This window comes from Brassica rapa, chromosome A10, assembly GCF_000309985.2.
Source record: "Brassica rapa cultivar Chiifu-401-42 chromosome A10, CAAS_Brap_v3.01, whole genome shotgun sequence".
NCBI lineage: Eukaryota > Viridiplantae > Streptophyta > Magnoliopsida > Brassicales > Brassicaceae > Brassica > Brassica rapa.
This window is the reverse complement of record NC_024804.2, coordinates 11,111,743-11,135,971: the sequence shown is the minus strand read 5'-3', so window position 1 is coordinate 11,135,971 and position 24,229 is coordinate 11,111,743. Positions and strand designations below refer to the sequence as shown.

At 39.3% G+C, this 24,229-nt stretch overlaps 7 protein-coding genes across 11 annotated transcripts; 6 read left to right on the top strand and 1 right to left on the bottom strand.

The window, feature by feature from the left end:
- The first annotated feature begins 269 nt into the window (after positions 1-269).
- LOC103845023 (nicotinamide/nicotinic acid mononucleotide adenylyltransferase) lies at positions 270-2,376 on the top strand. The gene is made up of 9 exons (XM_009121851.2): positions 270-563; positions 687-760; positions 1,021-1,106; positions 1,220-1,303; positions 1,399-1,483; positions 1,642-1,721; positions 1,821-1,922; positions 1,999-2,057; positions 2,138-2,376. The coding sequence occupies exons 1-9, from the start codon at positions 514-516 to the stop codon at positions 2,232-2,234; spliced, it is 717 nt and encodes a 238-aa protein (XP_009120099.1). The 5' UTR covers positions 270-513; the 3' UTR covers positions 2,235-2,376.
- A 136-nt stretch (positions 2,377-2,512) lies between these two features.
- Positions 2,513-6,328, top strand: LOC103845021 (transcription termination factor MTEF18, mitochondrial). Its single transcript, XM_009121849.3, has 2 exons — positions 2,513-4,679; positions 5,083-6,328. Exon 1 carries the CDS (start codon positions 2,754-2,756, stop codon positions 4,407-4,409), a length of 1,656 nt encoding a protein of 551 aa, XP_009120097.1. The 5' UTR covers positions 2,513-2,753; the 3' UTR covers positions 4,410-4,679; positions 5,083-6,328.
- LOC103846120 (chitin-binding lectin 1) lies at positions 5,687-6,340 on the top strand. Its single transcript, XM_009123034.3, has one exon. The coding sequence runs from the start codon at positions 5,750-5,752 to the stop codon at positions 6,218-6,220; it is 471 nt and encodes a 156-aa protein (XP_009121282.1). The 5' UTR covers positions 5,687-5,749; the 3' UTR covers positions 6,221-6,340.
- A 252-nt stretch (positions 6,341-6,592) lies between these two features.
- Positions 6,593-9,359, top strand: LOC103845020 (pentatricopeptide repeat-containing protein At5g55740, chloroplastic). Its single transcript, XM_009121848.3, has one exon. The coding sequence runs from the start codon at positions 6,780-6,782 to the stop codon at positions 9,252-9,254; it is 2,475 nt and encodes an 824-aa protein (XP_009120096.1). The 5' UTR covers positions 6,593-6,779; the 3' UTR covers positions 9,255-9,359.
- Positions 9,360-13,141: 3,782 nt separating this feature from the next.
- On the top strand, positions 13,142-15,328 carry LOC103845019 (fasciclin-like arabinogalactan protein 1). The gene is made up of 2 exons (XM_009121847.3): positions 13,142-13,804; positions 14,478-15,328. Exons 1-2 carry the CDS (start codon positions 13,154-13,156, stop codon positions 15,105-15,107), a joined length of 1,281 nt encoding a protein of 426 aa, XP_009120095.1. The 5' UTR covers positions 13,142-13,153; the 3' UTR covers positions 15,108-15,328.
- Positions 15,329-15,860: 532 nt separating this feature from the next.
- On the top strand, positions 15,861-18,988 carry LOC103845018 (cleavage and polyadenylation specificity factor subunit 6). Of its 2 annotated transcripts, XR_004452932.1 has the most exons (3): positions 15,861-18,193; positions 18,270-18,310; positions 18,485-18,988. XR_004452932.1 is itself a non-coding variant. In XM_033282795.1 (2 exons), exon 1 carries the CDS (start codon positions 16,159-16,161, stop codon positions 18,178-18,180), a length of 2,022 nt encoding a protein of 673 aa, XP_033138686.1. In that variant the 5' UTR covers positions 15,882-16,158; the 3' UTR covers positions 18,181-18,193; positions 18,485-18,927. The 2 variants fall into 2 exon arrangements, 1 of the variants encoding a protein (XP_033138686.1); XM_033282795.1 differs by lacking the exon at positions 18,270-18,310 and having other exon boundaries at positions 15,882-18,193; positions 18,485-18,927.
- Positions 18,989-19,413: 425 nt separating this feature from the next.
- LOC103845017 (glutamic acid-rich protein) lies at positions 19,414-24,082 on the bottom strand. Of its 4 annotated transcripts, none has more exons than XM_018655571.2 (12): positions 23,898-24,082; positions 22,253-23,410; positions 22,132-22,165; positions 21,632-21,714; positions 21,395-21,454; positions 21,196-21,306; positions 21,034-21,114; positions 20,867-20,941; positions 20,253-20,760; positions 20,077-20,177; positions 19,966-19,996; positions 19,414-19,854 (listed from the first exon to the last, which is right to left on the bottom strand). In XM_018655571.2, the coding sequence occupies exons 1-12, from the start codon at positions 23,994-23,996 to the stop codon at positions 19,700-19,702; spliced, it is 2,496 nt and encodes an 831-aa protein (XP_018511087.2). In that variant the 5' UTR covers positions 23,997-24,082; the 3' UTR covers positions 19,414-19,699. The 4 variants fall into 4 exon arrangements, with proteins under 4 accessions (XP_018511087.2, XP_009120091.1, XP_009120093.1 ...); XM_009121843.2 differs by having other exon boundaries at positions 22,253-23,408; positions 23,892-24,012; XM_009121845.3 differs by having other exon boundaries at positions 22,253-23,408; positions 23,786-23,940.
- Between the last annotated feature and the right edge of the window lie 147 nt (positions 24,083-24,229).

Below are 24,229 nucleotides of genomic sequence, written 5' to 3'. Positions count from 1 at the left end.
CACAAAAAAAATTTCCATCTTTACATTCGCCGTCCCCCCGGATTCTCCCTGCCGGAAAAGATCGCCGACAACGACCTACTCTCGAGATTTGAGAGACACTATTAGCAACGGATTTTTTTAATTTGAATTTCAAAATTTTGGGGATAAAGATTTCATTTTGACATTTTCGCTTTTCCTTTTTTTTTTTTTTTGCCCCCATTCCTTTCATTTTCCCTTTTAAAATTTATTTTTAACCACTATGAAAAAAAGCGTTCCAAGAAGAAAAAAATCACTACGAAAAAAAGCATTCCAAACAAAAAAAAACCCCACTATGAAAAAATATAAAAATTCCACATACAAAGCCCTCGTAACTCACTACGGCAACACGGTGCGTTTTGACTCAACTTAACCCAACTAAAACGGCGTCGTAACTACAACAATTATATACGGCAACGTTTCATAATTTCGATTTATTCTTCATTCTCTCTCGATCATTCGCCGGAGTGATCATCTCAGATTCGATCATCAATTCCGATGGATGTCTCCTTACCAGTCGATAAGCTATCTACTGAATCAAAACCTGAGTAAATTACGTTGCTTGTTCTTGATTTCAACAACTTCTTGTCCCTTCAATTGTCTCTCAGTGAATTGTATAGTTGGTTTACTTATGGTATCGACTTTGTTTATCGATCGATTGTCTGAATCAGGGACAAAGCTTGTGTAGTGCTTGTGGCAACTGGGAGTTTCAACCCTCCTACGTTCATGCATTTACGCATGTTTGGTGAGTTCTTACAATAACAACAACTCTAGAATTCAATGTTTCTATGCTTATCAATGTGAGAAGTTTGCACATTTTTAGGCATTATGATTCAGTGGGGAAAAATTGAACATTGATTATAGTCTCAAGTATCTGATTATGTTTGCTTTGAGGGTTTAAGTTTCTTGAAAATTCATATTTAACCAAAGTTTTTCACTGCTTGCCCTCTAATGTAATATGTGGCCTTATATTAAACTGATGAGTTCTCTTTTTGTTTTATTTAGAGCTGGCAAGAGATGCATTACACTCGGAGGGATTTCATGTTCTTGGAGGCTATATGTCCCCTGTAAATGATGCATACGAGAAGAAGGTATACTTTTGGCAACCTTGAAAATCTTCAGTTTCTTCCATAACTTTTTTTTTTCTTCTGTTTACTGTTTAGTCTCCTTTACAAATAAATAAAATCATCAGGGCTTTGTGTAGGGACTTTTATCCGCAGAGCATCGTTTAAAGATGTGTAATATAGCCTGCAAAAGCTCCGACTTTATAATGGTTGATCCTTGGGAGGTAATCTCCCTGGAAAGCTTTTGATATGTTTTCTTTAGGGAGGGGGGAACAAAGCTTTGTGTCTTTACAAAACTGTGTGAAAGCTGTTTCTTTAGGCATCCCAAGACGGCTACCAACGAAGTTTGATGGTTTTATCTAGGGTCAAGACTTTTCTTACAGCAAATAGACGTGTACCCGAGGGTAAGATAACTGCAAAAAAAAAGTGGCTTTTAGCATCCTTTTTTCATTTACATTTTTTGGTAATTGCTGGATCGTCTCATGCCATGTATCACATCATATGTGCTAGTTATTACGGAACTGACAAACTCAAATTTGTAATGTATGGTTTCTAATGCTAGAATCTCTCAAAGTCATGCTACTGTGTGGCTCGGATTTACTGCAATCTTTCTGCACTCCCGGTGTTTGGATCCCTGAACAGGTAGTAAACCAAAGGCAGCATCGTTATATAAACCGACATTTCATTTTGTCGACTCTACTCACAGTTATGCTCTTTTTTCCATTGATTGTGTTTTGGAAGGTAAAGGCCATTTGCAAAGACTATGGGATTGTGTGCATCCGTAGAGAAGGACAAGATGTTGAAAGTATGATCTTTGGTGACAGAATCCTATACGAAACCCGTGTAAGTACTACCGAGTTTCTTGTTTCGGTTTCTCTGGATCAGTCAGTCAATCTATTACGTACGGTTTCTTTTGCAGGATAACATTAGAATCGTCAACAACTTTGTTCCTAATCAGATAAGCTCAAGTAGATTAAGGTAGTTTTGATGTTAATTCATCCTCCTCAAGAAGTATTATTTCTTCACTATAAGAAAATGGTTTCTCTTGCTTCTTACAGGCAATGCATTTCGCGAGGACTATCAGTTAAGTACTTGACTGAAGATGGAGTAATAGATTATATCAAACAACACCAACTTTACACTGAGCTCGAATGACAAAAGCTGAAAAGGATTATTTCTTCACCAGATTAATATCACTTACACAAGCTTTTCAGATAATTGTGTGATTAACATATGTAATCATATCAGATATATTTGTTGAAATAAGTATTTTTGTATTATTATTATCAAATCTCTATCCAAAGTTCCACGATAAAAGTAAAGAAATAAAAGAAAAAAACAAAAACTCTCTACTCAGGTTTGTTTAGTTCGATTTTTCGGTTAATTTGAAAATCTGACGAATTAAACCCGAAGAATTGTGATTTGGTTTCGGTTAATTTGATTTTCATTTTTATTACCAAACTGTACCGACATTTTATAGATTTTTAAAAGATTTTTTTTTCCAAACCGAATCAAAAACCAAAATACATTTTTAGAAATCTGTCGATCGGTTTAGAATTTTAATCGAATATGAACCGCAGGCCTACACTACCGTCTATTCTAGTCCGGTTCAGGTCAAAACCGCAGGCCTAGTCTACTGTCTCTTTCAGAACAGAGAGAACTCGAAAGGAGGTAATGTCTCTAATTCGAAAACCTAGATTCTTCTTCTCCCTTCTCAAACCCTTTAACCCGAGGTCTTTCGCCACCGTCGGCACCGGCGAGAAACTGAGTGTTAGAACACGACTCGAGAATCAGAGAAAGGCTCAGACCGCGATGTTAGATTACTTCTACATCACGAGAGGGTTACAGTTTCTGGTCGCAGAGAGTATGAGCAAGAACGCGCCTCTTTTCAACGATAATCTCTTAGAGAAGCTGGATTGTGACACTCCCGCTGATGATGCTGACATCGCTCTGTCGATCACTAGGTTTCTCCGGTTCCATCCCATAAACGAGTTCGAGCCTTTCTTCGAGAGTCTAGGCCTGAAGCCATCTGAGTATAATCATCTGCTTCCTAGTGATAAGATGTTTTTGAACGAAGATGCTTTTCTGCTTGAGAATTACAATACTTTTTGGATCTATGGGATTGGGTTGAAGCAGATGGGGAAGATCTTTAAGGAAGCTAGAGGAGTTTTTGGGTATGAGACGGGGGTTTTAGCTTCAAAGATTAAGGCTTTTGAGGATTTGGGGTTGAGTAAGTCGTTTGTATCGAGGATTATTGCGTGTAGCCCGAGGATACTCGTTGGGGATATGAACGTTGAAGTGGGTAAGGCTTTAGAGATTCTGAAAACTATAGGGATTGGTGTTGAGTGGGTTAATGAGAACTTGTCAGAGGATGAGGAGGAGTCTTATGATTGGAGGTTTATGCACCGGGTCTTAAGCTTGCTTAGAGGTCTCTTTGTGAATGATAGTGAGCTACGTGAGTTAGTGAAGAAACATCCAAGACTTGTTTTCGAGGATTCAGGGGAGTGGACGCTGTTTCTAGCTGGGTTTCTAACCAAGCTTGGGTCATCTAAGAGTGAACTCTCTTCGTTTTTTCTTAAGTTCCCGGAAACTGAGGTGAAGAAATGTGTTTTGAATCTAAGGCATTGCTTCTTGTTCCTGAAGAAGATCAAGATGGAGTGTGATGAGATTGGTAAGATTTTTCGTTCTCACTCCTCTTGGCTTGGTGCATGTTCTTTGAAGAAACCCAGAACCTTACTCGATAGACTGAACGTTGGGACTAGGCGGCTTTGTCAAGTCATCCAAGAAAACCCAGAGGTGATGAAAAAATGGACGATGGGTTTAAAGGTGCAGCCACTACCTCCTACAGGGGAAGAGGAAACGTCGAGGTTGATGAAGACACAGTTCTTGATCAACCTCGGATACGAGGAGAACTCTGAGGAGATGGAGCGAGCTGTCAAGAAGTTCCGTGGGAGAGGATCAGAACTCCAACAAAGATTCGATTTCCTTGTGGGTTTGGGTCTGAATGAGAAGGATGTCCGAAATATGGTGAACGCTTTCCCTCAGATCCTATGTCAAGCATCTGATCTCCTGGAAGCGAAGGTTAACTACATTGTCAACGAACTTGGTTATCCGTTTTCGATCTTTGTGAGTTTCCCTTCGTGTCTAGTGTTTACACTCCAGCGGATGAAGCTCAGGTTGGGGATGATTCCGTTTATGGAAGGTAAAGTAAAGGCAATTAGCAGTTTGCTTGGGTGCTCGGACCAACATTTTGTGTCTCACTATGTAAACCGCCACCCTGATGGGCCTAAACATTGGGAGGAATTGAAGAAACAGATTCTGTACGAGTAGAACAACTAATATAGGATTCAGCACAACAACACACGGAGCAACAAGTTCGATGGTGTCCCCACGTCAATGTAGATATCATATGTAATATTCCTAACTTCGAGTTGGGGACCTTCTGGAATATTGTTTTGGGCTGAATATGTATGGCACTGAATTAGAATATCATGACCCGAGTATCAGAGTTGGAGCAGCTAAGCTACCACAAGTCATGTTCGTCTGTGGCTAGCTTTGACTCCGATCTTTTTGCATTCTCAGTTTTGGATCCGTGAGGAGGTAAACCAGTACATTCCTAGAGCATAAAAGTAATCTCTTAAAGCACCTTGTGGAAATGCTGCTTGCTTGTTATATGAACCCAATTTTGTCTTTGATTCTAGTCATTGCTATTCATTCATTCTGGATTGAATGAAAAAAATATGCAAGTCTTTCCTCTGAACCAGAAAAAAAAAAAGAGATGTTAGTATGATGATGTTTTTCTACAGGATATTGCATTTCATCTGTTGATTGTCATGTTTCCCTACGAACTGCTTTCTTGAAGACGTATGTTTAATAACTTTCTCAGTATGGGACTTGAGAAAGTTTTTGTAATGTATTGTTTTGGGTTTAATCAAGGAGTCTTCGGTTTTTAGTGTATTTAAGAGAAGATTTCACTTACAGTCAAAATTATTTCTCATGTCAGGTTCTCTTTTCTTTTAAGGAACCTATTAATGCTGGGATCACCGGTTTACATGACGGAAGATGGAGGTAATATAGACTATCAAGTTTACATGTGCTAAGGGCTTAAAATGACAGCAACAACAACAAAAAGCTAAGAAGATTACTGCTCTCTCCAGTTGGACGATATTCTTGGGTATATAGTTTTGGAGCCTAGCATGTTAAACTTCAAACCATTTTTGGTTCGGTTCTGTCTATCAAATTATAGTTGTATCATTAATGTTTTCTTTGCCTCAGTTTTGGTCATGGTTAATAGTTTTGGTAGACTCCGGTTTAGATGAGTATACTCACACTCGATGATCCTTATAGTCCATAAGTCACTGACTAGGATCGAACACATCTTTTCACACTCATCTTGAAACTCAAGTTACCCACAACACATCTTTTCTTGATGAGTTTGGTACAGCTATACAAAAAATCCACTTCATTACATGACAGCATTTTTGTCTATATCCCATTAAAAAGACGTAAGCAAACGTTTCTTCAGAAATTCTCCAAAACTTACGACATGTGTTATGCCATGCGGCAGATAGAACGAAACACAGGAAAATAAATCAGCTATTTTTACTATAATACTGATCTCATCTTGCAAACCAAAAACCAAACTCATCTTCTCAAGCTAAGTCATCACCATGTTGTCTCTTCAAGCTTCTTTCTATATTATCTTTTATATATCCCTTCTCAGCTTTGTCAATGTAAACTCAGCTTCGGATTCAAACTCTGGTCTCTGCTCTCCTTACCCATGTAACCAACCGCCTCAACCACCTTCCTCTTCAGGCTACTCTCCATATGGTAATCCTCCTCCACCGTCTTCACCGTCTTCGCCGTCTTCACCACCCCCACCGCCGCGTTCTCAATGCCCTCCTGTTTCTCCAACAGGCTGTTGCAACCAACCACCACAGTCTACGTATTATTCTCCTCCGTATCCTTACTTTTACACTCCTCCTTATCCTTACGGTACTCTCGGCGGAGGAGACCAAAGCGGTGGCGGCCAAGGAGCTGGAGGTGGCGGAACCGTAGCAGCGGCAGCTTACTATGCTTCTTGTTCCTTGCCGGTTTACGCTTTGATGCTTTTGTTATCTTGTGCTTTTGTTGTATTCTAGAGGCATGCATAGGTTTAGATAACTATTAGTTCTGTCAAAAGCCACCTTCTTTCTCTTGTTGTTATCTCAGACCTAGGAACAAAATATAAATAAATCAAAAGCTTTATACGTTTGACTTTAGACTTGTAGGTGAAGAAAAGAGGCAAATATATTTTAAATTTTGTAGAAAGAGGCATGCACTTACGACATGTGTTATGCCATGCGGCAGACAATCCCATGATTTTATAGAAACAGTAGCTTTCAAATGTTGCGATCTAAAATATATTTCGCAAATGATCATAATTGTCTGATTAGTTTTCCAACCAAAAACTAAACCGAGATGAAATAAAAAACCGGCTGAGACACATACACAGTGCATTGTGCGGTAAACAGTTCACAACCGTCCACGTCATTCTAGATCACACGAGGTGAAAATCTATCAAGCCTAATCAACGGTGGTGATCTATCCTTCACGAGGAAAAAATTGATAAAGATAAAAAAGAATATTAATTACGTGGACTCTATCATCATCACTCTACTCTGTTATCTTCAGACATCAGAGGTTATCAGAGAGGCATGAATGGCTTCTCTTCCTTTCAGCACTATCCCGATCAAACTTCCACATTCAGTGTCAACAAAACCTCACGATGAACAACCTCGCAATCCTTACTTTCACAGCGTTTCGTCTCTATGCAAGAACGGCGAGATCAAAGAAGCTCTGAGCTTAGTCACGGAGATGGACTTCAGAAACGTACGTATCGGTCCGGAGATATACGGCGAAATCCTCCAAGGATGCGTTTACGAGAGAGACTTCCACACGGGGCAGCAAATCCACGCTCGTATCTTGAAGAACGGCGACTTCTACGCCAAAAACGAGTACATCGAGACGAAGCTGGTGATCTTCTACGCGAAATGCGATGCTCTGGAGATCGCTGAGGTTCTCTTCTCGAAACTGAGGGTTCGGAATGTGTTCTCTTGGGCGGCGATCATCGGCGTGAAATGCAGGATGGGACTCGTCGAAGGAGCTTTGATGGGTTTCGTTGAGATGCTTAAAGATGAGATTTTTCCTGATAATTTCGTGGTTCCGAATGTTTGCAAAGCGTGCGGTGCGTTGCAGTGGAGTGGGTTTGGGAGAGGGGTTCATGGGTACGTGGCAAAATCTGGTCTTGACGATTGTGTGTTCGTGGCGAGTAGCTTGGCGGATATGTACGGGAAGTGCGGGGTTTTGGATGATGCGAGGAAGGTGTTCGATGAAATTCCTGAGAGAAATGTTGTTGCTTGGAATGCGTTGATGGTTGGTTATGTGCAAAACGGGATGAACGAGGAAGCGATTCGGCTTATGTGTGATATGAGGGAGGAAGGTGTTGAGCCGACTCGAGTCACTGTCTCGACTTGCTTGTCTGCTTCTGCTAATATGGGTGGGGTTGAAGAGGGGAAACAGTCTCATGCCCTTGCTGTTGTGAATGGGTTAGAGCTTGATAATATACTTGGAACGTCGGTATTGAATTTCTATTGTAAGGTTGGTTTGGTTGAGTATGCTGAGATGGTGTTTGATCGAATGGTTGGCAAAGATGTGGTGACGTGGAATCTGCTTATCTCCGGGTATGTTCAGCAAGGGCTGGTGGAAGATGCTATCCGCATGTGCAAGTTGATGAGACTAGAGAAGCTGAAGTTCGATTGCGTCACTTTATCGACGTTAATGTCGACTGCTGCCCGTACTCAGAACTCAAAACTCGGGAAAGAGGTGCAGTGTTATTGCATCAGACACAGTTTTGAATCCGATATCGTTTTAGCAAGTACCGCGGTTGATATGTATGCCAAGTGTGGTAGTATTGTTGATGCTAAGAAAGTGTTTGATTCCACGGTACAAAAGGACTTGATACTGTGGAATACATTACTTGCAGCATACGCAGAGTCTGGTCTTAGCGGAGAGGCTTTGAGATTGTTCTATGAGATGCAGCTAGAGAGTGTTCCACCAAATGTGATAACATGGAATTTGATCATTCTAAGTCTTCTCAGGAACGGTCAGGTAGATGAGGCCAAGGAAATGTTCTTGCAGATGCAATCTTCAGGCATAGTTCCGACTATAGTCTCTTGGACCACTATGATGAATGGTTTGGTACAGAATGGTTGCAGTGAGGAGGCAATTCATTATCTGAGAAAGATGCAAGAATATGGGATGAGACCAAATGTCTTTAGCATCACCGTCGCACTCTCTGCTTGCGCAAATCTAGCATCATTGCATTTCGGAAGATCAGTACATGGATACATCATAAGAAATCGGCTGCATTCCTCTTCCGTTTCTATCGAGACTTCTTTGGTTGACATGTATGCTAAATGTGGAGATATAAGCAAAGCGGAGAAGGTTTTCCGAAGAAAGTTATTCAGCGAGTTGCCTCTCTACAATGCCATGATCTCGGCCTATGCGTTGTATGGTAACGTGGAAGAAGCAATGGCGTTATACAGAAGCTTGGACGATATGGGCATCAAACCAGACAACATAACATTCACGAACATCTTATCTGCTTGTAACCACGCTGGAGATATTAACCAAGCTATCGAAATTTTCTCTGATATGGTTTCAAAGCATGGCGTGAAACCATGCTTGGAACATTATGGACTAATGGTAGATCTTCTTGCATCAGCTGGAGAAACAGAAAAAGCCTTACGGTTAATGGAGGAAATGCCATACGAGCCAGATGCAAGAATGATCCAGTCCTTGTTAGCTACTTGCAACAAGGAACATAAGACTGAGCTTGTAGAGTACTTATCAAAGCAGCTGTTGGAATCAGAACCTGATAACTCCGGGAACTATGTGACGATATCTAACGCGTATGCAGTTGAAGGAAGTTGGGATGAAGTTGTGAAGATGAGAGAGATGATGAAAGCTAAAGGGTTGAAGAAACAGCCTGGATGCAGTTGGATTCGGGTTAAAAGAGAGGAAGAAGAAGAAGTCCAAGTGTTTGTTGCCAATGATAAGACACATCTTAGGAACAATGAGATACGAAGGATGTTAGCTTTGTTACTAAATGATATGCGTTCCGATTCCAAATGATGTTCTGTGTATGATAAATTCACTAATGTTGGTCAAACTATTGACATAATAGTTGAGGAGGAAAGGCAATTCACAAAATAGATTTATATGAATATTGTTATTACATCGTCGTCTGTCTTATTTTGTGTTGTCTATATACACAGAATGGTTAGTACCCTGTAAACTCTGTGTAGCATCTGTTTTATCCCGAGAACAGTGTGTTGTTTTATCCCGGAGAACGGCGTACTACTACTTACAATGAAAATGTGGAGATGTTGAAGAGGCTGCCAGTAATCTTTTCTTTCAGTGAAGAATTAGCAAGGAGATATGGGTGTTAACGCCTCTCTGTAATCCTTCATCTGATTTTCTCGAGAAAAATAACACTTGTGTAATTAACGTTGTTGTACATTTTAGAATGGTGAATTTGGAAGCACCTAAATGATTTGATATTTAATAACAAGAGATGGTAAATACCAGATATCATAAACAAAGTGTTGCTTGATCTTCTTACTTTATGGTTGGAGGCATCAACAAAAAACAAAGAAGTAACAGCTCTATACAGAGAACAATATTCTTTTGCATTGCTACCAAACATCTGGAAATAGGTTTCCAAATCTATATTTTTGTAGCAATGCTGATCATTATTTGTATATGTCTGGACAACACCGCAAATGCTAGACGGAGTAGGATGGATCTAATATGGACATGATAGAAGAAAGCTACTCAAAGGGTCGGAAGCCCTACCACCAATACAATGGTAGTTAAGACTCTGAGATGTGAAGTTGGGTTATTTTAATATAACTCTTTGTGAAGATCTTCATGCTTTATGTGGCCTATTACCCCCAAGGTGAACCTTTAGGTTTACCAACTAATAGAAAATTGTTATTTTAGATCTAATATCTTTTAATTAAGGAAACTAAATAATTTGCAAATTATATTATCTTTTCAAAATAAAATTTAAAAATAAAAAAAATAATATATAAAAAATGAATTAAAAAAAAAATTAATATTGTCAACAAAACACTAAACCCTAAACTCTAATACTAAACCCTAAACTCAAATCCTAAACTCGAAATTTTTGGGTAAACCTTAAATCCTTGGGTAAACCCTAAATACTTGGAAAAACACTAAACATGTTGTCAACAAAACACTAAACCCTAAACTCTAATCCTAAACCCTAAACCCTTGGGAAAACCCTAAACCCTTGGGTAAACCTTAAACTCTTAGGTAAACCCTAAACCCTTGGAAAAACACTAAACATTTGGATAAATTTTAAATTATAAATCTTAAACACTAAATTCTAAATTTTAAAAACAAATACTTTTTTTTAATAATCTTTTTTTAGAACTATTGTTATTTTTATTTATTTAATCTTTTATTTTTTATTTTAAAAGCATAATATAATTTGGTAAGTTATTTTGTTTCCTTAATTAAAAGATATTAAATCTAAAATGACAACTTTCTATTGGTTGGTCCCTAGGGGGTGAACCCAAGAAAAAGTCAAAATAAAAGAGAATTACAGAATATTGTTATTATGCCTATATAATCTATTTGCATGATACAGTTAAAGCCACAAAATGTTGTAGTTTCTTCTATATAATATTTTGGCTGATGAATTGGCCAACCAAGCTAGAACTAAATCACAAAAGTATGCAATCTAAAATCATGTAATTTTAATGATAACTAGATCTCGACCCGCGTAACCACGCAGATTTTTTGTTTTCATTTATTTTTATATAAACATTTTGTTTTCAATTTTAAATTGGTATATATTATAATATATATGTGTCTATCAATTTTTAAAACATAATAAGTTTACGGTATATTTTTTTTCATTGAGTAGATTATTTCAAACTTTCACATGTATTTGTATCTTCTTATATATATATATTTTCGGATTATTATTTCATTATTAAAGTCGTAACTATATATATAAAGATTAGTAAAATATTTTTTTATTGTCATATTCAAAGACATTATAACATTTCATAAATTTAGAAAGTTTTTTAAAAATTAAACTTTTCGCTTCATAGATTTATATTAACGAGTAAATAATTAAACATTTAGTTTTTTTAAAAAATTTTTTTTAAAATAAACTATATAGTTTAAAATTTGTTTTCATTGGTTTAAAGTAGTAAAAATTAATTATTGTTAGATAATATGATTTTTGTTATTTAAAAAAAAATCTTTATAATTTTAAAAGTTAACGTCGATAAATATTTAAATAACTAATATATGGAAGTATAGCATTACAATATTAAATTATATCTATTTAATTTATACTATCTATAAATTCAATAGATCATCTATTGTTTAAATCCAATTATTGATAGCCCAATAAAAATTTATAGTATATCCAAAATTTAAATGATAAGATTAGATATTAAATATAACATGACTTTCTAGAAATAAGTTCATTAGATTCATTTAAAAAAAAATATATATGAATTAATGTTGTGATTTCTGTTTTAATATATAAAATAATATCAGTTGACTACAGAAAAATGTTGTGCTGTCTAATAATATTACTCCTATATCCAAACAAAGTATTACTATATAGTGCACAAAAGTTTAACTCAAACTAATAATACCATCGTATCACACAATTGACAAGCGACAATAAACCGTTGCATCAGATATTCAGACAACTAGTTTACCCCAGTTAAGTTCAGCTTTGTACATGGACCGACCGATTGTCGGTGGAGAATCTGAAAACAGATCTCCACCATCCACGTTGCACGAATATTGATTAATACCTTGGTTCCACCCATCGGTTAATTCCTCAAGTGCCCCTGAAGGAAGATGCATCTTCAACTTTAGCTTTGTCACCGACACTGCCTCCAGTTAAAGACTCAGATTCCGTCTAATCAGAGCTTTTTAAGGAGCAAATAAAATGTTTCTTTTACAATTATTTAAAGAATATTACTACTTCAACTATGATATATTAGGAAATTAAACTAAGAAGAAGATTCTATGCGTGTGAAATTGTCTTAAATTTTATTAATGATGGAGTAACGAGTTTTCTGATACCTTAATTTATGAAGAAGAGATACTCTTCCCACGTGACGTGACATGTTTGAAATTTATTTTTCAGCATGTCATGTTTGATAGAAGAAATTAGATCATATAATAATTATTATTTGTATTGTGTGTGTGTGTTTTAGTCTGAAAAGGTATTTCTATTTTGAGCTACACTTACAAGCAACATCACCTTCATCACATGATAGTTGTGATACGCTAGAAAGATCTCAACAAAGGAGAACAAATCATAAACATTGTTAGCCAAATTAATGGTGATATATATGAACAGTGGAGCATTAGACATGGGTGTTGTAATTTACCAAGGCTTCAAAATATCAAATGCATCCCCTCCCCCCCCAACCCCCCCCTCCCCCCCCTCCCCCCCCCCCCCCCCCCAAATACATTTTATTTTCAATTATATCTAATTAAACTCTAAAAATTTGAAAAACTAATCATTTGTTCATCTAATATAAGTATATATTGATGTTTAATTTGTTTGTTACTTAATACTGGTTAAAATCGACAAATAGAAATGAAACTTTGGTGTTTCCATCTTATATTTAATTTCGTATATAGATATTACTTATATATATACATTCCTATTACTACATCACAATTCACAAAGACACAAACCACATAAAATAGTCTCTAAAAAGGTCTAACAATTAAATACTATTTTAAAGAAACAGTAGGTGGAAAGAGTGGAAGCACAGCGTGTGACATGGTCTCACAAATCACAAACTTGCAAGCCCATAAGTTTAAATTCGCAATAAATATTAAATAAATACCAATGGCATAATGGTAATTTCATCACAAGCCAAGACCATTTAAGTAAACCCAATCTTCGTCTTCTTAAAGCTCAGAGCTCACTCTCTCTCTCTCTCTCCACTGTCTCAACAATGGCGAAGAAGATGAGAGAAGTAACCATCTCCTACATTCTCCCTATCCTCCTCCTCCTCCTCGCCGTCGAAACACACGCGCACAACGTCACGCGCCTCTTAGCAAGCCACCCTTCTTTCTCCTCCTTCAACCACTTCCTCACCCAAACCCACCTCGCCGGCGAAATCAACCGGAGAACAACCATAACCGTCCTCGCCGTCGACAACGCCGCCATGTCCGCCTTAACCTCGAAAGGCTACCCAATCTCCACCGTCAAGAACATCCTCTCCCTCCACGTCCTCCTCGACTACTTCGGCGCCAAGAAAATCCACCAGATCCGCGACGGCTCAGCTCTCGCCGCCACTCTCTTCCAAGCCACCGGAGCTGCTCCGGGAACCACCGGATTCGTCAACATAACCGATCTGAGAGGCGGTAAGGTCGGACTCGGTCCCGACGGCGGAGATCTGTCGTCCTTCTTCGTCAAATCCGTTGAAGAAGTTCCGTACAACATCTCCATTATTCAGATCAGCAAAGTCTTGCCGTCGGAAACGGCGTCGGCTCCGACTCCAGCTCCGGCTGAGATGAATCTCACCGGAATAATGTCGGCTCATGGCTGTAAAGTTTTCGCTGAGACGCTTCTCGCTAACCCTGGTGCTTCAAAAACTTACCAGGTACTTACTTACTAAACCCTGATGATTACTTTCAATATGATTATTCAAATAATTATCCAGTTACTTGATGCATGCTGCTGTATAAATTAATTTTATTCACTACTCAAACCCTGATTTTACAATTAATTAACTTCTTTATTAGTTTTTTCCGTTTTCCAGTTTAAAAAAATTAATCAAGAAATACATGCATGTTACCTTATAAATACAGAAAATTAAATAAAACAAAAGGAGGCAGGTACAATAATTACACAGATTAAACCCTAGTTACTCGAATCAGAAATGATACGCCAATTAGTACTAATTATTTCGGTTGTTAAGTTGGAATTTAACTTTGATTAGAAAAGATGCATGTGCTTGTTCTGTTGCGTGTGGCTTATAGCCGTTGGTTTTGCAACAAAAGTCAAAAGGTGTTTGACAGTGTTAGTTAGGTAGCTAATGAACAAATATTTAGTCAAACATATAGACTTTGATTACCTCAATTATCGCATCATTATACGATTCTAAATTCTTATAATTTGAATTTAAAAGATTTACCTTTTCATTATGAAAAGTAGCAATAATTTTCCCCACTAACTCACTAGCCACTATAATTGAGTAGATAAATTGAAATAGTTGACAAATTGATCTCAAGTGATTCAAATGAAGTTTTTGGACTGTGTTAATGTTGTAACAGGAGAGTGTAGAAGGAGGCATGACAGTGTTCTGTCCAGGAGATGACGCAATGAAAGGTTTCTTGCCCAAATACAAGAACTTGACTGCTCCAAAGAAAGAAGCTTTCCTTGACTTCCTCGCTGTCCCCACCTATTACTCAATGGCCATGCTCAAATCCAACAATGGTCCGATGAACACACTTGCCACGGACGGAGCCGACAAGTTCGAGCTCACTGTACAGAACGATGGAGAGAAAGTTACCCTCAGGACAAGGATCAACACTGTCCAGATCGTTGATACTATTATCGACGAGCAGCCCTTGGCTATTTATGCTACGGATAAGGTTTTACTGCCTAAAGAGCTCTTTAAGGCTTCGGCTGTTGAAGCTCCGGCTCCTGCTCCGGCACCGGAGGATGGAGATGTTGCGGATTCTCCTAAACCGGCTAAAGGGAAAGGGAAGGGGAAGAAGAAGAAGGCTGCACCGTCGCCTGACGATTCTTTTGGTGATTCGGATTCGCCTGCGGAAGGGCCTGATGGAGATGCGGATGATGCGACTGCTGATGAAGCCAGTGCGGTTAGGATCGTCGGAGGAGCTACGGCTGGTTTGGTGGTGAGCGTGTTCTGCTTGTTTGCTTCTTCTTCGCTTCTGTAGTTCACTTCATGTTTTTGTTCGTTGTTCTAGAATCTTTATTTATGGATTTGAGGGATGTAATTGATGTTTATTAAATGTCCCTTCATTTAAAAGTTTGGGTGTCAAATTAATTAGTCGGTGGAATTTTTTGTTTGGGTGTTTTTTGTTCACGTGTTTGTGTTGGTTGATGATGTAATGAATGGTGTTGGCCGTTGGAATTGAGCACTAGTTTCTAGTTTATACTTCTGCGGTAATACTCTTACATCTAGTTTATACCACTAGTTCATAAATGAGATATAGTTCGAAAAATCAAACGTAAACAACGTATACTTACTGTAAATGAAAGTCCTATAGAACAACAGTTAAATAATATATAGAATGACCAAACTAGAGTTGTCACAATATTCCTAGTCGTGCTTCTGCGTTTGATAAATAGGTCCACTTATTGCTATTTGCTAGTCTGGTCAGGTTACATGAATCGCCACTATGAACTAAGATGATCTTCCTCGTCTTGCTTGTTTAGTAAAGTGCCTATTGTTGTCTATGTTCTACCTCCTCAACGAGCGTTTTGGATCCATCCTTTTAAGGACTGCGTGCCATTAGAAAGCTCAGACGACGTGACGTTCATTAGATTTTCGAAAGGCTGAACAACAGGTAGTTTACGTTTGTCCTTAAAGTAAGCCCATTAAAAAGCGAGCCCATGGGTATTATCAAGAGTACTTATAGCCCATGAAACAAGCGAATGTTCTCGCAGTACACGTGTTTTCTTCATTCGCAAAGGCTTTATCATGCGCTTACCACGCTGTGTACGTTAGCGATATTAGTTGGATTCCATTCCACATTTCTCGAAACGAAAAGAAAAAAAAATGTTAATATTAATAAGAAAATCCTAGAAATTTCACAAATCTACCGGATTAGGGTTTCTAGCGAGTGCTCCCTCTCTCCGTTTCTAGCTTCCGGAGACGAAGATTCTGCAATCTTTTGTGCCCCTGAGATTGTTTTTGTTAGAGTGAGCTTAAGCTTTGAGAATTTGATTGAAAGGAATAAGCTTTTTTGTTTTGTTTTGTTTAAGATGGACGAGGGAGATGGGAGAGATCAGTTCCATCGCAACGAGGCGATCTCTGCCGTCGCTGACGAGGGTTTTATGGCGGAGGAAGACGACGATTACGATGATCTTTATAACGACGTTAATGTCGGAGATGGGTTTCTTCAGTCTGCGAGGAAGACCGACGAGGAGAAGGAGAAGGTCAAAACGGAGGGTGAAGAACCAGTTTTAGGTACACCAGAAGCTGAGATTTCGACACCTGGTTTGGTTGGTGAGAGCGTTGCTGTCAAAGAAGAAGCAGGAGAAGGAGGAGGAGGAGGAGGAAGTGTTACAGATGTGGTAGTCGCTTCTAGTGGATATGGAGCTCAAGAGCGTAAGGTAGGCGATGTTAGCCAGCAGATACCTGGAGGCGGGCTTAGAGTTGAGCTAGGGCAAGCTCCTACCAGGGCTAATGATGCGGAGGCTCCTAAAGGAAATAACTTTTCTCAGGGTGTATTGCCACCCCCGCCTAGCTTGGGAAATAACGGGAATTTGATGAGACCTGTGTTGGGTAATGCTAATGGACCTGGTGGTAACATGGTCGGGAACGGAGCTATTATCCATATGCCTGGTGTGGGGAACGGTGGTGGTGGTGGCGTAACTACTCTTTTCATTGGTGATTTGCATTGGTGGACAACTGATGCTGAACTTGAGGCAGAGCTTTGCAAGTATGGTACAGTGAAGGAGGTTAGGTTCTTCGATGAGAAAGCTAATGGGAAGTCGAGAGGGTATTGTCAAGCGGAGTTCTATGATCCTATGGCAGCTGCCGCTTGCAAAGAGGGGATGGATGGTTATGAGTTCAATGGGAGGCCTTGTGTTGTTGAGATTGCCCCTCCGTATATGGTTAAGAGACTGGGGGAGGCACAGGTGAACAGAAGCCAACAGGCGCAAGCTGCACTTGCACAAGCTAAGAGAGGAGGGCCTGCTGATCCTCCGAGTAAACCAGTCATTGCCACCACCAACAACAACAACAACAACAACGGCGGGAATTTCCAAGGTGGGGAAAATAGAGGATTCGGTAGAGGTAACTGGGGTAGAGGCAATGCTCAAGGAATGGGTGGTAGGGGACCAGGTGGTCAAATGAGGAATAGGCCTGGGATGGGTGGAAGAGGTTTGATGGGTAATGGTGGAGGTGGTGGGTTTGGTCAGGGAATGGGCTCAGGGCCTCCTATGAATATGATGCATCCAATGATGGGGCAAGGGTTTGAACAGGGTTTTGGTGGACCCATGGGGAGAATGGGAACGTATGGAGGATTCCCTGGGGCTCCAGGTCCACCGTTTCCTGGGCTTTTGCCCTCGTTCCCTCCTGTTGGATTACCTGGAGTGGCACCTCACGTGAATCCAGCGTTTTTCGGTAGAGGGATGCCGATGAATGGAATGGGAATGATGCCTAATGCTGGTGCTGATATGGGAATGTGGGATCCTAATAGTGGAGGATGGGGTGGTGGTGGTGGTGAAGATTTGAGTGCTGCCAGAGCTGCGGAATCGAGTTACGGGGAGGAAGCTGCATCGGATCATCAGTATGGAGAGGTTACTCACGATAGAGGGGCTCGTCCGAATCATGTAAAGGATAAAGAGAGGGCTTCAGAAAGGGAATGGTCTGGTTCATCTGATAGAAGGAATCGTGAGGATAAATATGCTGGTTATGAGAGGGACATACCGAGGGAGAAAGATGTTGGTCATGGTTATGATTTGCCAGAGAGAAGGCATCGTGATGATAGAGACACCGGTCGTGAGCGTGAGAGGGAACATCATCATAAGGAGCGTGAACGTTCCAGGGATCGTGACAGAGAAATGGACAGGGAGAAGGTTCGTCATAGAGAAGAACGAGAAAGATATGGTGGTGATCATCGAAATAGACACAGGGACGAACCGGAGCATGATGATGAGTGGAACAGAGGTCGATCATCCAGAGGGCACAGTAAGTCACGGTTGTCTCGGGAGGATAACCATCGCTCAAGATCAAGGGATGCTGATTATGGGAAAAGAAGACGGCTTACAGTTGAATAGTTATTGCATAAAAGTAAGTAGTTGAATCTAATGATATCTTTCATTCCTCATGTAAATTTGTATCATTCATTTTCATGTTTTGCTTTCAGACATTGCTAATTACTGGTCAGATTAGTTTGTATACTTAAAGGTAGCTGTCTTACCATGTTATTGTCCCATTGTCTAAAAGACTAGTGTATGCTTTCTTAGAAGAAAGATTTTCGAAAACAACGAGTTGACACAGTTACCATTTTGGTGTATACTGTATACTTTAGTCCCCTTTTCGTTGCTGACTAAGGTTCCTGTTGTCTTCTTAAATTTGTAGCGTTATGGGTAGATTGACTTTGAGAGCTCCCACAAAATTCTGAAGCCGTATGGAAGAAGAAAAAAGAAGACCCCAGGAAGAGTCGACTCGTCACAGAAAGAAGTCTTTCACTGGTGAATCTCTTCTTCAACTCAGCTTAGTTACTTAGAATTGGAAAAAAACTTGGCAAACGTTTCGCCTTATTTAAGTTTCAGGACTCCTTACCTTTTACCAGTTTTATTATATGTGAAACTTCTAAGACCAGTGTATTGTGGTGATGTTATGGCCTGTCGTTTGTCCTTGTTCTTATTCTAATTGTTTCTGAATTTGTGATTGTGTAGTTGTATTAGTCGCAGCCAAATAGTTATCTTGGCCAGTGTCACTGATCTCGTTTCTCCATGTTTTAGCCATCTGAGTTGTATTGTATGTTTTCACTGAATTTGTAAGCCCTTCGTCTGCCTTAGAGGTCATGGATACATGCAAATGTAACAGCATGTGCATCCTTTGTGGGTTGTGTTTTTCGAATTTCCGAAAGTGGTGCAGTACATCATCTTTTTCTTGTTGTTGTAGAGGAAGTCTAATAGCTTCTATAAGTAAATGTAACGTCACAGTTATCCATGTTCTTCATCTTTTTAAGTTTCTTTTGATACGAAACACATCCTCATCAATGGCATACAGATCCTTTTATCTTTAGTAGCACTGGCCAAGTTAATTCTTTCTGTTTCTGGTGCTCACTTGAGACATTGCTTGATTCATTAGAATAGGTTACTTTAAGGTGTCCCTTCTTTCTCTGCAATCCATCAATGGGTCACATTCGAGCTTGGTCTTTGTTTGCTATTGTAAGATTATTAATGTCAACGTCAGTGGTCTCCCAAACTCACTAAACCAAATCAAGACACGCGGAGTAATAGATTGCACAGAGGAAAACAACATGAGAGAAGCTCGGGAAGTATGCACAAAATATCTTTTAGAAAAACCCAAAAATCACAAGGGTGTTTTTATGTGAAGCATAAAACCTGAAGGAGCTTATGTTTAAATCGTACACACACGAAACTGCCTTAGACTACTCATCAGCTTCTTCCTCTCTGACTACCAAAAGTAAATAAGAAAAGAACTCCTGTTTATAGCACAAGTCCCGACCAAAAACAACCAACAAATTACATTCTCTGGTATATTTGCCTCAGAGACCCCTTGAAAATTAAATAGTAGCTAAGACTAGATTTAAATGCTTTGTGATCAAGCCTTAACCTCCTCTCCACCAGCTTTCTCTTTCTCAGCATCTTCTTCTCCAACCTCATTCTCGGCTTCATCTGCTAGCTTAGTCAGCTCATCTTGAATCATCAGCTTTATCGATGATTTTCTTGAGGTGAGATCCAGTTTGAACATCCCAGCTGAAAACATGTGAAAACAATGCATGTAACACAAAACAATAAAAACCATACGCAGGACTATCATCAATCAAGAAAAGAACTGCTAAGGAACGATCTCATCTGTCCACATACCTAGTCGATTGAGGATGTCAGTGAATGTGGCCTGTCAAAGAATGAAAAAGCATTTGTTAGATCAATTAGTGTAGCTTCATGAAAAGGATGTTTCATGGTTCAAATCCTCACCGTGTTAAAGTCCACTTCCTTCAAGATATCGACAATTGCATTTTTCAACTCTTCATCACTAGGCTCCTTGGTTTTGTCTTTCCCTTTTCCGCCTCTTTTTCCTATTAGCAGATGAACAAGAATAACAGACACAGGTAAAACAATGTCGGAAAAAAAACAAGAGGGTATGAGCAAACCTGGTTTCTCTTTTGATGCCGATTTTGAAGGAACCGAGGACTGCTCCTTGGCCGGTTTTTCAGTCTTCTTCCTCTTAGAGGACGATGCCTTTGGACTTGTATCACTGTCGTCGTCATCACTCTTCTTTCTTTTTCCTGCTGAACGCTTTTGGGTAACTTTCTTTGGGGGTGGACTGGATTTCGTAGAGACTGCAGCTTTCTTGCTTCTTGATTTCCCTGCTGTCGATTCTTTCTTTCCAGATACTGTCCTAGAACCACGTTTCTTCTTTTTAGTTTCTTCCTCTGACTCTGAGTCCTCCTCAGATTCAACTTTCTCCTCACTTTCAGAAGGTTGAGGGGCCTCATCATCCGATTGATCAGGAATCCCATTTTCATTCTCCTCCTCCTCATCAATCTTTTCATCTTCCTCCTCTGTCTCATGCTCTCTCTCCTCTTCTTCTTCCTCTTTCTCTTCTTCAGACTCATCATCAGAATGAGGTAAGCTCTTTTTGTCAGTCTTTTTTTGGCTCTGCAAAAAAAAAACACAACGAAATTAGTTAAACCGACACATACATTGTCTTCACCTTTTTTAACACAAGGGCTCAGACGTCCAGTTGCAAGCTATTGAATAATACCTTTGCTGATCGTTTAGAAGATGAACTTCCAGCTGCATGTGAACTTTTCGTAGGAGTTCTTTTGCGTTTTGCGCCCTTTACAACAGAACAAGAAAAACAAAATTGATATATGCTCAAGAACATTTCAAACTCAACTGCGAAAAAAGCGTTTCTACCATCAAAGTTACCTTCTCTTTCTCATAAACAGGAACATCAGTAGTCGCATGAGGTTTTTCCAAGAACTTAAATAGCTTTGCAACAATGTCTTCCTGTATGTGAGGAAAACTACGAGTCAGATGCCAAGTTGACTACATTAGAAAGAACACAGTGACATTAAAACCCGAAGTAACCTTTTTCGTTGTAGCCTTGGCAACCGATATGTCGAAGAGATCGCAAAACTCCAGCAGCTTCTCCTTGTTGCATTTGTCAAGCTTTTCTTTTATTTTATCTTTTGCCTTTTCCTGCCATATATCATTTGAGGTAAAATATTACGCAAGGGAAAACGAGACGAGCATATGTAGAAAAAGCCTAAAGTGTTATGCCGCCCACCTCATCTCCTTGCCATTTGTAACCAGAAAAACGCAATATGTTTGCCTTAACCTGTGCAGCCTGTCAAAGCACGAAAAATCGAGTCATGTGTAAACATGATTAGCAGACTCTCAGTAAGCGTGAGGATAACAATGGATGCCACTCCTAAGAATTTCAAACTACACTAGAATCCCCACAAGAACATGCATCGTCTAATGGCGGGTGGCAATATATTAAACGGTACAAAGAGATGCTTACTCTCCCTCTTCTCCCGCCAAATAGAATTGTGTGCAGAAGCTTGAAAACTTCCTCAGACTTCTTCCTTGCTATCTTGTAAGCAACTGCAGAGAAACATATAACTTATAAAGTTCAGTTCAAGTGGTTGAGCAGATGAAACAAATTAACTAATTAGAAAACATGGTCATGACAATCAACTTCACATCCCTGGCCGTTCTTGCTTTTAAACCAGCTCCAATCACTAAACTCAAAAGAAAAACTTCTTGTAAAAGGGAAAACAGAAAATTAGACATAAGAATACCATGCCTACACATCCTAAATCTTAATTAGAAATCAACACCACCCAGTACTACGGCTTGCAGACACCATTTGATCGAAAAGAGAATCACAAAGGGAAAAACATTAATAGGAAAGGACTATGTGCTCTATCAATGTTCCTGAGAAAAGCTAAGCCAAAAAGACTGTTCAACATCATGGCAGATTAAGCTGAGAGGAAATAGTTATTTGGATTATGAGCATACCATTGGGGATATCTTTGAGAGGTGTTCCTTTTCCCTGAAATGTCCAAAAGTAACTCATAAACAGATCTAACAAATAATACACTATCGATTTGAGACTAAACACAGGAAACTATTGGCAAACCTTTTCAACTTGGAATTCCTTTGAAGAATCTTTATCAATCACCGCAACAAGCCTTTCAACAGACTTTCGCTCACGTACAGGGCGATCAGAGTAAGGAGTCTCAGGTTCAGCATCCTTCTTTTCTTCCTCACTCTTTGTCTTCCCGCGAGCTTTCTCATTCTTCCCTTTCCCTCGCTTGCTAGACTTCTTGCTATCTTCATTTTCATCTTCCTTATCATCATTGTTCTTTTCTTTTTCATCTTCCTTATCATCATTGCTCTCTTCTTTTTCATCTTCCTTCTCGTCCTTTGTCTCCTCCTCTTTATCTTCAATCTCATCCTTGCTGTCATCTATATCATTTCCATCCTCACCCTTAGCCTCTATTTTTTCGTCATCCTCTTTCGGCTCATTGACATCTGTGTCTTCCTCTTCCTTGTTCGCTTCCTTCACTTCCTCTTCTTTGTTTGGTTTTTCCTCTTTCCCATCTTCAGCCATTTCGCCTTCATTCCTTTTCTTTGGTGCCTCTTCTTTGTTACGTGTATCCCTCTTTTCAACCTCATCGACACTGTCCCCCTCGTCTCCACCCACTAACTTCTCCTCCTCTGATTCTTTCTCAGTTTTATCTTGGCTTCCTTCAGTTGTATCTATCTTGTTCACCACTTGATTTTCGGCACCTTTTGTGTCTGTCTCTCTCTTGTCATCAGACTCCACGGTTTCCTTCATCACAGTATCTTCCGCTGTAGCACCTCCAGACACACCATCATCAGCTTCCAACTTCTTGCCATCAGTGTCTTCATCCATTTGATCAGCTTCTGGTTGTCCCTTATCTTCGTTTGTTTCAGCAGTCTCTGCTGGCTCCTTGTCTCCGTTGACATCTTTCTCAGTCTCAGCTTTCGTTTCTTTATCTGAAACCTCTACCTCTTTCTCTTTCTCTTCATCTTGCTTGATGTCATCATCTATCTCCATTTTCTCAGATCCATTATCCTCAGCTTTTTTGTTTTCCTGTGTTTCTTTTACAGTAGCATTCTCCTCCGCCTGTTTCCCAGTGATTTCATCTGATGGCTTAGGAAGAGAACTGGTCCCATTTGCTGTTGGCTCCACAATGACTTTTGTATCTTCTTCCCCCATCGTAATTTCAGTGTTCAGCAGATCTCCAATACAAAACTTCACGAAAAGGCTGTGGAAAATACAAGTTCAGAATTAAAAAAAAATAAAACTTCCAGACAAAAAAGGGTTACATAACGAAAACAGGTATCACCACCAGATGAATTCCAAATCCCACAAAGAAACTGAATGTGTATGCACAAAACAAAGCATTTAAAGAAGGAACAATGCATTTCATCTGGGCTTAACTGAAAAGAAAAGTGTTTTGAGTTTTCAACGCCGCTAATCATTCAGATCAAATCTAACTAAGAATATATCCACAAATTATCATAAAGTTGAATACTTTCTGGGGGAAAACCAAACCATAGATTAAGATCCAAACAACAACTATTACAGAGAAGATCAAAGAGCTATCTCAAACATCAAATTCGCATATCAGAGAGAACGTACACACAAACCCTAAACGCGACTTCAATAAAATCAACCCACAAGAGAAGCTCACACAGTGTTGAAAAGAGGCAGGCTCGGCAAAAAGGAGAAGACTTTGGAATCTCACCTCGCTCGCTATCCAAAGGGGTGCCTCTCCAGTCTCCAAGCTCTCTACTTTCGTTCGAATCAGAACAAATACCAACACACTCGCAAAACCTGATTTTAACTTCATTGCCACGTCGGACCTGTGAGCTTAATGGACGGCTCAGATTGTGTGTCTAACGTACTCTCGTGGATCGGTGGACAATGTTTAATCTAAGATTATCCTCTACTACGTGTATATAAATTGTTTTTAATGAAGTCATAATCGATATTTTTATAATGAAATAATTTGGTTTTTGCTATTTTAAGAAAAGAAACAAGTATTTTCCCCCGTTTAATTTATAGTAACAAAAATAATATGGA

Excerpts from the sequence above, each read along its gene's own strand:
- LOC103845023 (XM_009121851.2), top strand. The coding sequence starts at position 514 with ATGGATGTCTCCTTACCAGTCGATAAGCTATCTACTGAATCAAAACCT. Across the intron at positions 564-686 it reads TCTACTGAATCAAAACCTGA|GGACAAAGCTTGTGTAGTGC; the intron begins GTAAATTACGTT and ends TGTCTGAATCAG. Across the intron at positions 1,107-1,219 it reads ATGATGCATACGAGAAGAAG|GGACTTTTATCCGCAGAGCA; the intron begins GTATACTTTTGG and ends GGCTTTGTGTAG.
- LOC103845021 (XM_009121849.3), top strand. The coding sequence starts at position 2,754 with ATGTCTCTAATTCGAAAACCTAGATTCTTCTTCTCCCTTCTCAAACCC.
- LOC103846120 (XM_009123034.3), top strand. The coding sequence starts at position 5,750 with ATGTTGTCTCTTCAAGCTTCTTTCTATATTATCTTTTATATATCCCTT.
- LOC103845020 (XM_009121848.3), top strand. The coding sequence starts at position 6,780 with ATGGCTTCTCTTCCTTTCAGCACTATCCCGATCAAACTTCCACATTCA.
- LOC103845019 (XM_009121847.3), top strand. The coding sequence starts at position 13,154 with ATGGCGAAGAAGATGAGAGAAGTAACCATCTCCTACATTCTCCCTATC. Across the intron at positions 13,805-14,477 it reads GTGCTTCAAAAACTTACCAG|GAGAGTGTAGAAGGAGGCAT; the intron begins GTACTTACTTAC and ends ATGTTGTAACAG.
- LOC103845018 (XM_033282795.1), top strand. The coding sequence starts at position 16,159 with ATGGACGAGGGAGATGGGAGAGATCAGTTCCATCGCAACGAGGCGATC.
- LOC103845017 (XM_018655571.2), bottom strand. The coding sequence starts at position 23,996 with ATGAAGTTAAAATCAGGTTTTGCGAGTGTGTTGGTATTTGTTCTGATT. Across the intron at positions 21,455-21,631 it reads TTGGCGGGAGAAGAGGGAGA|GCTGCACAGGTTAAGGCAAA; the intron begins GTAAGCATCTCT and ends GTGCTTTGACAG. Across the intron at positions 20,761-20,866 it reads CTTCTAAACGATCAGCAAAG|AGCCAAAAAAAGACTGACAA; the intron begins GTATTATTCAAT and ends TTTTTTTTGCAG.